The following is an 11,317-nucleotide window of genomic DNA, read 5'->3' as shown; positions in this document are numbered from 1 at the left end:
CAGAGTTTATTGAAGGACGCCAATCACAGCAGGGAGCAACTTGAAAGAGTTGTATGATCCACCTCATGATAAAAAAAATTCCAACAAAATAAAAAATAAAATAAAAATAAACCGAGAAAATCACCGTTGCCGCTTCTAATCAAGTTTATAAGTGAGAAATCACTAAACTAAACGTGCAGATAGGTTACATGTGACCATTAAGAAGAAATCATTTCAAGTTTTGAACAAATATGTCAGTCCATCACTTACACAGGCATAGAGGTAGCTTACATCAACTTCTTTTTTTTTCCTTTCTGTTTTTGGTGTAATTGCTCCTTTGCCAACTTGGCACACTGCACACCAGCCAGTAACATCAGGATTTCAATGTGTAGCAGGAATTTAAGGCAAAAATAATATATGTCAAGGATTAGATGAGACAGCGGAATAATGTCACAGATCATACATTAGAGGTAGATAGGGATCAAGACAGAATAAGAGCAAAAGAGGAGACCTGTGCTCACACCAGCAGGGACAGTAACAACAGAAAAGGGGAAGAAATGATTAGAAACGTCTGGATCCTGGCTACTGTATCGCAAGGCTTTTACACTCTATGCCTCACCTTTCAAGACACATCAGCCTGTACATAAAAAGAGCATTAATCTAGGACCGTGTCTATCTCCAATACAAAAGCACCCTACGATATTGGAAGATGTTCAATTTTCATCAAGTATCCCAGTAATAATGACATGGTTAAAAATGCTGGCTTAAGGTAATTCCTGCACATGAAACCATAAAATCCAAACTCCTCATTGGGGAGAGGTTTGATGGTATTCTTGGTGATATATTTGGTACAGTCTAAAACTAAAACAGGCAGGCATGTAATATGAAAGAACACATATGAACTAATATATGAAACAAGTTGATAAATTCATGTTTTGCCCTTAGAAATACAATCAAAAACTACAAATAATTTGTTACAGAATTACAAAGAATAACCTAACAAATATATTTAAATGGAAAATTCATTATATTTTGGATATCAAAAGGAAGAAAGAAAACATGCTGTCCCTTGTACTTCAATGGGTCATGTATGTATGCGTGTATAGTGTCAGATTCAGAAATAAAATCTTTGCAGCATAGTCCAACAGTTCACACTTGGCTAGATGGCTTTAAGACAAAACCTAAATAAACTGGATCTCACATTTATTGACAAATGGCAAAATGGTATTGCACACATTGCTGCATTAAGAGAGAGCTCTACACTGCTGGAGCCAGCCCAGTTTGTGTTCTTTATACCAAATGGCAAAGTGGTGGTCAGTGATAATGATGATGATGATGATGATGTAAACAAATACCAGCTGCTGCATCTCTCCCGTCAGTTAAGTCTGAAAACACAATACAATCACTTGTTTGTTTGAACGGTGCCACTGGTGTGAGAATGTGAAATGCTTTCCCTTTGCAGCACAAACACAGAGCTGAGGGGAGCGAGGATGAGCTCCCTCTGCACACTGCTCTGGGGTCAGCTTCGCTAACAGGATGAAACAGGAGCAGCCTCATTGAGAAAACATATCATTCTTCCTGTTACGTGACCGTTGTGGGAAACTGGGACTCGCAGCAAATGATTCCAGATGCTCGTCACATGCACGCGCACACAAACACACGCATAACTGTGCTGAGGGTTACGCTGACACTGCGAAGACTCTGCTGATTGTATTAGCACTACCAGGTGAATTTGCCTCATCTGCACCTTAGAAATCCATCCCGTACTACAGTGCTTGTACTGAATGCAGTGTTTCATTATAAAATTCAGTCTGTAACAGTATTGCTAAAAGCAGTTTGTGCTGGAGACTGCTAATACATGTCCTTGTAGATCTCCTGTAGTAGAGGGTGGAGCGAGGTCTCCGACTCAGTCTTTTTGATCTTTTGGACGAGCTGAGCGTTCTCTGTAACCAGCTGACGGAGGTCAGCCATCTTCTGAAGCAGTTTTGGGAAGAGGTAGACAGAGTCAGAGTGATTTGCGTGGAGGTGAAGGTCCAGGGCCTGAAGGATGTTGTCCTGACTCTGCTCCACCTGCTTCACGTTCATTAGCCCGGGACGATCTAGTGCAAAAAGAGGAAAAAGCCTGTGATGAGTCACAATTTATGCTGGGCAAACAAGACATGCAAAGACAAGTTAAAACCCGTTTTAGAATCTTACTGGCATGTAGCAACATGATAGATAACCAGTAGCTGTTATGTGGCTGGTTATAGACAATTTCTTTCTGGTGGAACCAGCCCCGAAAACAGACACCCTCTCTACTTTTAAGATTAGCCTTAAAACATTGCTGTAGGACAAAGCTTATAGTTACAACTGGATCAGCTGAACAACCCCTTAGTTGTGCTGCTACAGGCTCAGTGATTACTTTTAAATCACTGTCTTATCTTTTTCTGGATGCTATAAGACTCGAACCTTAATTGTACCTTCTAACAGTTTCAATGTAGCACTTTCAAAGAGGTTTCAAGAGCTACAGACACACTTCACAAGATTTGAATCTTCATACTTGACCAGAAAGCTGCTCAGGCTCACCTCCACAGAGAATAATGGCAGCAACAAACAAGGCCAGATCACTGTCATCCAGCTCCAGAGCATTGAACTTAACAGCAAACTCAAACTTTGGCTCCATGATCTCACTGAAGGGCTTCCGTAAGCTGCGCAGAAACTCCCGTGTCACAAAGCCTTTGCCATTGGCCACCAACAGTCCATCTTTGTTCATGAGAGATGGCAGCATGGCAAAAATAGCCTCGTGCACACCATACTTTAACAAAGTCACCTGCAGTAAGCACACAAACAGCTGTTTATTTGTGCTTTCCTAAACTTGGATATACTAATAATTCTTTGTTATATGAGACAGCGGCTTACCTGGTCATTAAGGAAGAGGTCCACAAACCCTGGAATGCACTTGGCAAACTCTGTAAGCTCTCGCACGGTCTCCACCGTGGTGCACTGACAGCGGTAGAACACATGAACCCCAATCTCCTTGGCCAGAGGCGCACCTGGAGTTAACTGGCTCCACACCAAACCACTCTCTGCTTTCCAGAGGGTGTCCACATCGTAGATCACAAATGGCTAAAAGGAAAATGTATTAAAGGGAGAAAGGTCTGAGGGAAAAATTCACATAACTGAGTTTTGCATAAAGCCAAGCACGGCTGAAAGACAGGAACATACTGAGGTGCTGCTGGTTTTGCCCATCAAGATGCTGCGGGCTCTCTTCTTGGTCATACTGAGGTTCTTCAGGTAGGCTGTATTGACTTGTTTGGCTAAAGTCTTCAGGTCTGAGCCACCTGGTTTGCTGACGTCCAGCTCCTCTGCGAGTATGCCTGCCACCAGCTTCTTCCTCTCCGCCTCAGGCATTCGTCCATATCTGATTGCTGAGCAAAAACACCCACAGAGACGGTGTTACTCTGAGAGGATATTTGCAACACTAATGAGTTCTGAAACCTCTTTGTGTTTTGGAACAACTCAGAGCATTAACAATGCAACACACCATCTATGTGCTACAAAAGATTGGAAAGGCTTTGACATGAAAACAGCGGATTTGTTTCCTCCTTTAGACACAATAAAACTCTTGGATCTCTCAGGCAGCCCATCTTCAGCTGGTCAAGAACGTAGAAGCTAGACTGGCTTCAGGTGAAATTCAAATTCATTTTAAGATTTTATTACTAGCATATAACGTCCTACATGGCCAGACTCATTCCTGTATAGCAGATATGATAACAGCTTATTCCAGCAGTTGGCCTTTCTGATCGTCTCATCCGGGTCTTTTAACTGATCCATGCTCTTATTTTAAAGCTAGTGATGACCACACTTTTGAGGCTGTCTCCCCTAAACTCTAGAACAGCCTTCGTCAGCACATCAGTTTGGCTGAATCTGTGGTTTGTTTTAAACAACTGCCCATTATTTTTGGCTCTTGTTCTTCTAATGCGTGTATAGAAGTGCACATGCAAGAATGAATGCATGACCACATGTTTGACTTTACATTTCTATGACTGGACATGCACAGTTATCTTTAATGTGCGGTTTTACTCAAACAGTGAAGCACTTTGTAACTGTGTTTTAAAAACTGCTATACAAATAAACTGATCATCATCTTAGTATTTTAAGTGAATCTCAGAAAACACTTAAGCCCTCACCATCGTGGGACATTCCCAAAGACAGGCACTTCTGGAAGCGACAATATTGGCACTTGTTACGATTTTTCTTCTGAATCTTGCAGGAACGCTCACAGCGCTCATATTCCAGTTTCATCCGCACAGTACGCCGGAAAAAGCCCTGCACAAAGCAAAGCACATCTAGTTAAGCAACTCACACAGTTTGGGGGGGGGGGGGGGGGGGGGGGGCACAGAACTTCCCACTCAATAATCTGTTGTGGGTAAAAGAAAAAATGTTTTACCTTGCATCCTTCACAGGCATGTACGCCGTAGTGGAAGCCAGAGGCCTTGTCCCCGCAGACCTTACACTCCACACTGATCCCGGAGCTTGTGCTGTCCTCTTGGCCCAAACGCAGCTGTTCTGAGAGCGAAGGTGATGAGGTATGGGACAGGTCTGCATATAACAAAAAATAATAGCATTTCAGTTCAAGTACAGCTTCTGAAAATTTAAGACAGTGGAAAGTCTTACCTGTGTAGCTCGATGATGCGCTGCTGTTTTTCTTGTTGCCACTGTTCTCCTGATCTTCCCCTTCTTTCCGTCTCTTCTTCTGGTCCCTTTTCGGGTATTTAGAAGCAGGGACTACCTCCTTCTCCTCCTTTTCCTCCTCATCTTCACTCTCCTTGCGCTTTAACTCTTTCAGATCTGCCACCTCGGAGACGCTTGTCGCACCACAACTGTCTGAGCCTACAGACTCTGCCTGCGGTGGCGTCCACCTGACGTCAGCTGCGTCCTGGGGGCACTTTGGCTCACAGTAGCCGTTCACCCCGTCATGCTCCTCTGGGACAGTTTGTTGAAACCCGTCCATGGTTCCTGTTGCAGCTGATTCAGCAGCTCATCTCCTGTCACGTAGCCACCATAGTTGCACTATTTAAAAACAGAATCAATCTACTTGAAATACACCTTACTAAAAAAATATATCTGTTAACATGAGGTTTATTTACACAACTAGAAAGAATAGCTAATCACACTTTCGAGCCCACATATCATCAAGGGTTCCATTTAATCCAGGATGCCAGCGGTTAAGAGTCCAGTTTCAGCTTGCCATAACAAACCAACAAAGCCAAAATAGAGCCCTATTTTTTTTAAATAAGCACACGGGTGAAACTCACATAAGTCTTGTATTCAGTTTAGTATAGCAATAATAAATGAGATGAATGCTGTTCAGTAATCTTCAACAGAGTTTGTTTAGGTGCCTTTCAGTCAGTTAGGTTTTGTTATAACAGCCAGGGAATGTCTTTTAAAGAAATAAGCTCATGACCTGAGACACAGATGTTATGGAATCACGCCTCAGTTACTTCAAAGCCAACGGAACAGACAGACAAGACAATAATAAGGATATATCTACATTTTCAATCCTGATTTAAAATATCACAGAGCACTTTACAGGAATATTAACACAGACACTGTTTGGGGTAACTGTTGCTAGGTTCGGTTAGATTTAAATACTTTATTATAAATGAAAGATTGATTTGCTTATTTGCAGCACTGTCCAGAAAAGCCTGTACATACATCCAGAGATGCCATCTCAGTATTACTCAGTAATTACGTATTAGTTAGCAGCATGTAGAACGAAGCCGTGTCTAACAGTCACACTTAAACAGGGGTTTTCCTGGCTCAAAAAGGGTGGACTGTGCACATAAGGACAAGTTAGAGCTGGGCGATATGAGATTTTTTCATATCACGATATGTTTTTTTCATTTCAGGCGATAACGATATCTATCACGATATAAGCCAAATAACTATATTTGTAAGATTTAAATGTGCTGTTGCTCACAAGTAAAATGTGAAATAATCAGCAGCTTGTTTTTATTTAAATATTTATTTCCCATAATAAGTTCAACAGGGTAGATGTACTTAAGGAACATGAGACTTTTTCAGATAAATAAAGGCAAATATTGCAAACTACACAAAAGGCAGCCGCTAAAGCGTTTAAGTTTCAAAATAGAACAAACGAAACAGACTAAATTGTCAATTCCACTTAGAAACAAAATATTAATTCTAAAAATAAATCTTAGTTTGTTTTACAGAAGAACAGACAAAACTGACTAACTTTTGTCAATATCAAATAAACTGAGAACTAAAAGGAAATTCTCAATCTCTCCTTGTTGTATAGCTGAGCTTTTCAAACAGTTTTAACAGTTACTTTAGTCTGACAAAAGCCGAATGACGAATTAGCGCTTCCAGTCAGAGACTGAGGCTACGTCCACACGTACACGGGTATTTTTGAAAACGGAGATTTTCCTTTTTCGTTTTAAAAAATAATCCCGTCCACACATAAAGGCAGAAATGAAGGAAAACGCTGCTATGAACATGCCAAAGCAGCAGGTGGCGCTAGATTCCTAACCGTGCAGAAATGTTGGCCAATCAGAAGTCTAGAAGCCTCGGTGGGAAAAAGTAAACAAAGCTGGGGCATAGAAGCAGAACAGAGTCGTATGTGTGGAGGGACAGTAACTGTGTGTATATGTAAGCATTTAAACACTGCAGAGAGTAGAATTAACAGTATTGTAGAAATTCATTTCACCGAAACAATAACGTGGCGCACAGTGTGACGCATGCACCAGTTTATTGTATTTCCAGACTTGTTTTCGGCACAATTTACAGTGCACGCTACTCTGTTTTTTGTCAGACTTGAAATAGCCGAAATACCTTCACACTACGGAACTTCTATGGCTCTTCCGTTCGACAATCTCTCCGGCGTTGGAACCATCATCTGTTTTCTCTTCGGTCACGCTCGGTTGATTTTTCTAGTCGGCACACTCATTTCCTCCATTACGCGCTGGCTCCATTACCCGCTGGCTGCTTCCCAAACAAACACACGTGCGGCTTGGCACTTGTGCTGTACTAACAAGTCACGCGACGTGACGCTGCGGCTGTGATTGGTTCAGCTCTGCGCTACTTAATTTGGATTGGCTGACCTTTTTTTTTTTTTTAAGAGGACAAGAGCGGCGAGGTCTATCGCGATAGCTTAATTTCTCTATCGAGTAAAAGTTATATCGCGATACATATCGTTATCGTTCTATCGCCCAGCTCTAGGACAAGTGGTCTGCAAATAGTTCAGACGAAAAGTTTTCTGTTACCTGCATTTTCCTGTTATCTTTTGGCCTTTTTATGAACCATAAATGTATTTTTAAATAAAGAAAAATCAAACACCACTTGAATAAACATGTTAAAAATCACAGTCCTGCGAGCTTTCCCTTTATTGGAAGGTCAAAACCTCTTTGGTAACCACTGTAAGTTCAAAGCAAAAAGCTACTTTCAGCTTCTCCCTTATTCATAATAAGTTGCCACAGCGGGTAGCCTCTTCAGCAGTTTTTTTTCCTCCTCCAGATGGCAAAAGGACTGCCACTCATATAGTGCCTTTCTACTTAATTTGAGCCCTCAAAACACTTTCTACTGCAAGTATCATTTGCCTAATAACACACACACATATATATATATGTAAAATTTTGCATTACTTCACATAATAAGATGTTTAGTATATGCCTGTGGTACCTTTAACAAAGTTATTTTTTATAGTAGATTATATGGAGATTATCTATTCTTTATGCAGCTGCAACACAATGATTTTCATTGCGGGATAGAGTATCTATCAATTTGTGCACCGGTGTGGAAAAAAAGAAGCTGAAATACTACTTTCAAAATCTTCAGTTTCATAATGAATATTCATTTATTTTGCCCCTGGAACATAACAAAAGCAAGAATTTCACAACCGCTGCATCACTTTTAATCAAAATAAGGGCCCACCGCATTTCCAGCACAGTTCAGCCAGTAGATCGTAATAGTAAGGGCACTAACTTTATCTCTAACCGAGCTTGAAGACATCTGTATTATTGTTTGCCTCACTTGCGATGGGGTGCGGGGGGTATTTGGCGGCTGCTTTTAAAGGAACAGGGTGCATGCACTATGTACACACTGAGCAGTGCAGCTTGCTGATGGAGGCGGTGGGGGAGAGGGCTTTGGGTTGAGGGTTACAATTTTTTTTTCTACCCCGGGGCCCTCTAGCGGATTAAAAAGTCCTTGTTTGTAGCTGTGCCTTAACAAACAGCTACAGTGTTGATATATTAGAAATAAATGTTGTTGTTTTTTTCCATAAAGGACACACTCATTGTAATTCAAAGGCTACGCGCTGTTTTCATAATGCTTAACACCAAATTAGGGGTGTTAGGACTTGTCCAGTAGACAACCTGTCACACTGGTTCTCGGAAGTCTCTGCTAACATTACCGTGTAACTGCATGAGTCACTGACAGGACTGCCGCCAAACTTTCTTATCTCACTTAAAGTTTAAACTGTATAGGCTTTAAAACTGAGCTCGTTCAGCCGTCGGCTCGGTTAGCAGCTAGTTAGCCACTACCTTGAATTGTGACTGAGTCCTACTATCAGCTAGCCGTTAGCACGGCTGAACCAAATTCCCGTTTGTGCCTTTAAATCACGTTAGCTATCCTACCAGGTTAACTTACCTCTCCCGGTTGTGCTGCTGCTTCAGAAGATGTTTATGCCTCCCGGCTGAGGTAAACAAGCCACAAAAGCAGTCCCGAGTCCCGTCCCGGATCGATCGGCTGTTGACAAGTTTGTTTGCTTGAAGCTGGAGTTAGCGATCTGACGTTAGCTCTTGCTGTAAGCTAACTACTATAAACTTAGACCGAGTCAGGCCTCCGTCCATGTAGAAACCGGGCTGACGAGACGGGAAAAACAATGTGGAAATCTTTGTGGGCTACCATGTCACATGCAAATAAGTGGAGTTAACTAGTAATCCCTCCCCGAGTCTATCCCTGGCTTTGCTTTTACTCTGCTTTGGTTTGGTTTGCTTCACTCCCCTCTCTCCTCCCCCTCCTTCTCCCTCGTCACATGCCACAGCACAGCGCCCCCGCTGCACACATACACACAGAGCGCACAACCGACTGGATGTAACTACTGCAAACAGAAGAGTCAAGGTCTCGGTTGAGTTGTTTTTGACATGGACATATATTCAGCTTTGACTGACATTGACCGCATCTGCCTTAATGGAGACACACAAAGAGCACGTGGCTGAAATCCGTATGGGAAAATGTGCGATTTATAACTGTAGAGACTGAACTGGGCTGCACGCTTTTGAATCTGAATGAAATGGCTATTGTTACTCTCCACTACCAATCAAAGAGCCTTTGAGGAAATAAACATGCCTTACAACTAGTTTATACATATATAATCAACTTTACGCGAAACCGTAAGTGACCATGTATCGAAGAAGGGGTTTTATTTTTCGTTGGTTTATATTTCTAAATTAATTTCTGTTCAAATAAACATTAAGGCAACATCTAATATTAAGAACGACATAATATAGAAGGAGGGAGGGTAGCAGCTTATTTCTCCTCTCAGCTGACACTGCTTAAAAATGTAACACTCATAAGAAAAATAGGTCGTCTCATCAGCTGTCTCGGAAGCTTGTTTCTGCCGCAGATTTATTTTATTCATTATTTATTTATTTATTTTATTTTTGTCAGTTTGGGGGGTTATGAATTCAAAATGTCGAGTTTGGGGTTACTATCTGAAAAAAATGAGTGAGAAATCACAAAATATGTAAGGAATAACTCCAAATTTTGCCCAAAAAAGCAAAAACAGAAAACAAAGCAGTCTTTTATGCAGAAACAAGCTTCCATTTAGCACTGTATGCCAAATGAGAGACACAGCTTAGATTTTGCTCTGCTGCACCAGAAACTGCAGTGAAGAGAGATTTTATATAGATGATATCTCTAAATTAACTGTTGTTTAAATAAACAACTATCAGGCAAATCTAATATTAGGGAAATATTAGAGTGATTATTCAAAAATTGAAAAAAAAAAACAACCCATAAAATAGTCATCAATTGCTCTCACTGTGCAACCTTTTGGCAACATTTTACTTTAACTTCCTACATTTTTAAACCATTATCGGTACTTTCTACTTGTTACTTTTGGTTTAAGGCATTTGAAGAGAGTTATTATTTTGTCAGCGTGGGCCTTTAAACATCAAACCGAGTCTAAACAGTAACACATGAAAGGCAGTCCTGTTCGTGTAATAATCACCAGGGTATGTGGCACAAAAAGAGAGGAAACAAGCAAAACTGTGTGCCAAAGTCGGAGGTTAAACTGGGCTGGTATTTTTAGTTATTTATTTATTTTTTGGCACAACACGACTGAGGCTGTCCATAAGTTGCGGTTGTGGTACTTCCGGCCCTGCAAAAAAGGAGCGAACATAAAACGAGTAATTTTATTTTTAAGTGGCAGGTAATTTCAAATGCAATTTTTCTATCCGATTAACAAACAACAGCAAACACACAAGCTCAGTGGTGTTTGATAAACTGGAAGATTAAACAGTGTACTGTCAGTAGAGGATGGAGATCAGCCAGGACCACTCATGAAACATCAGCTAAATTCAGGTGTGTAAATCCACAAGGCGCAGTAAACCTCAGAGCAGCTGCAGCAGCACAGGTAAGCAGATCACAGCCTCATTTTTTCTCTGCTTGTGTTCTTCTTAACTGATTCAAGCCGAGCCTTTATTAGAAATAAAATTTTAACAGAAATCAAGCTGGTTTTCCTATCTACTAATATTATTTAATTATTACATTAATATAGCACAGGGTTCAGTAAGATTTGCACAAAAGTAGGTGGAAGAAATGTTCTTCAAAGAGCTGCTTTTTACTCTCTTACTTTGAGAATATTTCAGAGCCAGTACTTTTCCACTTTTACTTGAGTAAAGAAGTGGAAACAGTACTTCTGTACTTTTACTGGAGTATGTTTCAAAACTACTATCTGTGCTTCTACTTGTTGCCACCTCTGCTTAAAACTGTGCATTAGTACACTGGCACATACAGCAGTTGGCATGCAGTTTGCATTACCTGTCAGGGGATGTCTCTGTTTGCTCATGTGAGCCAGCTGAAGGTTTTGTCCCCGGAAGGCGTCAGATTAGTCGGAGATGACACATTTAAGGCCTCAGAAGTGAAGCAGACTCCAACTCAAACCGAAGCGGATGTGCAGTGTGCAACTTCAGCAGTGTCTGCGACTCTTACTTCCACACCGTGTGGTCTTTTGCATTTCTGTCACGTCTGCGTCACTACAACTCGTTTTGCAAACTCTTATTTAGCTTTTCCACTGTGTGAAGCACCAGGTTAAGATTTGAAACAAAAAGTTGCC

General features: G+C 41.1%; 1 protein-coding gene across 2 annotated transcripts; it reads right to left on the bottom strand.

Annotated features, from left to right (window-relative positions):
- Positions 1-16: 16 nt before the first annotated feature.
- Positions 17-9,002, bottom strand: ppardb (peroxisome proliferator-activated receptor delta b). 2 transcript variants are annotated; one of them, XM_080899777.1, is made up of 8 exons: positions 8,626-9,002; positions 4,636-5,006; positions 4,409-4,560; positions 4,149-4,287; positions 3,184-3,386; positions 2,878-3,084; positions 2,545-2,788; positions 17-2,078 (listed from the first exon to the last, which is right to left on the bottom strand). In XM_080899777.1, the coding sequence occupies exons 2-8, from the start codon at positions 4,970-4,972 to the stop codon at positions 1,831-1,833; spliced, it is 1,530 nt and encodes a 509-aa protein (XP_080755903.1). In that variant the 5' UTR covers positions 4,973-5,006; positions 8,626-9,002; the 3' UTR covers positions 17-1,830. The 2 variants fall into 2 exon arrangements, with proteins under 2 accessions (XP_080755903.1, XP_080755902.1); XM_080899776.1 differs by having other exon boundaries at positions 4,636-5,031; positions 8,626-9,001.
- Between the last annotated feature and the right edge of the window lie 2,315 nt (positions 9,003-11,317).

The sequence above is a fragment of the Rhamphochromis sp. 'chilingali' genome, assembly GCF_963969265.1.
Source record: "Rhamphochromis sp. 'chilingali' genome assembly, chromosome: 12".
Lineage (NCBI taxonomy): Eukaryota > Metazoa > Chordata > Actinopteri > Cichliformes > Cichlidae > Rhamphochromis > Rhamphochromis sp. 'chilingali'.
Note: the sequence above shows the minus strand (reverse complement) of the source record. Positions and strands in the feature narration are given on the sequence as shown.

Coding starts and splice junctions, on each gene's coding strand:
- ppardb (XM_080899777.1), bottom strand. CDS start 4,972: ATGGACGGGTTTCAACAAACTGTCCCAGAGGAGCATGACGGGGTGAAC. Junction 3,387..4,148: donor TTTGGGAATGTCCCACGATG/GTGAGGGCTTAA, acceptor GTTTTTGCTCAG/CAATCAGATATGGACGAATG. Junction 2,079..2,544: donor TGCCATTATTCTCTGTGGAG/GTGAGCCTGAGC, acceptor TTTTTGCACTAG/ATCGTCCCGGGCTAATGAAC.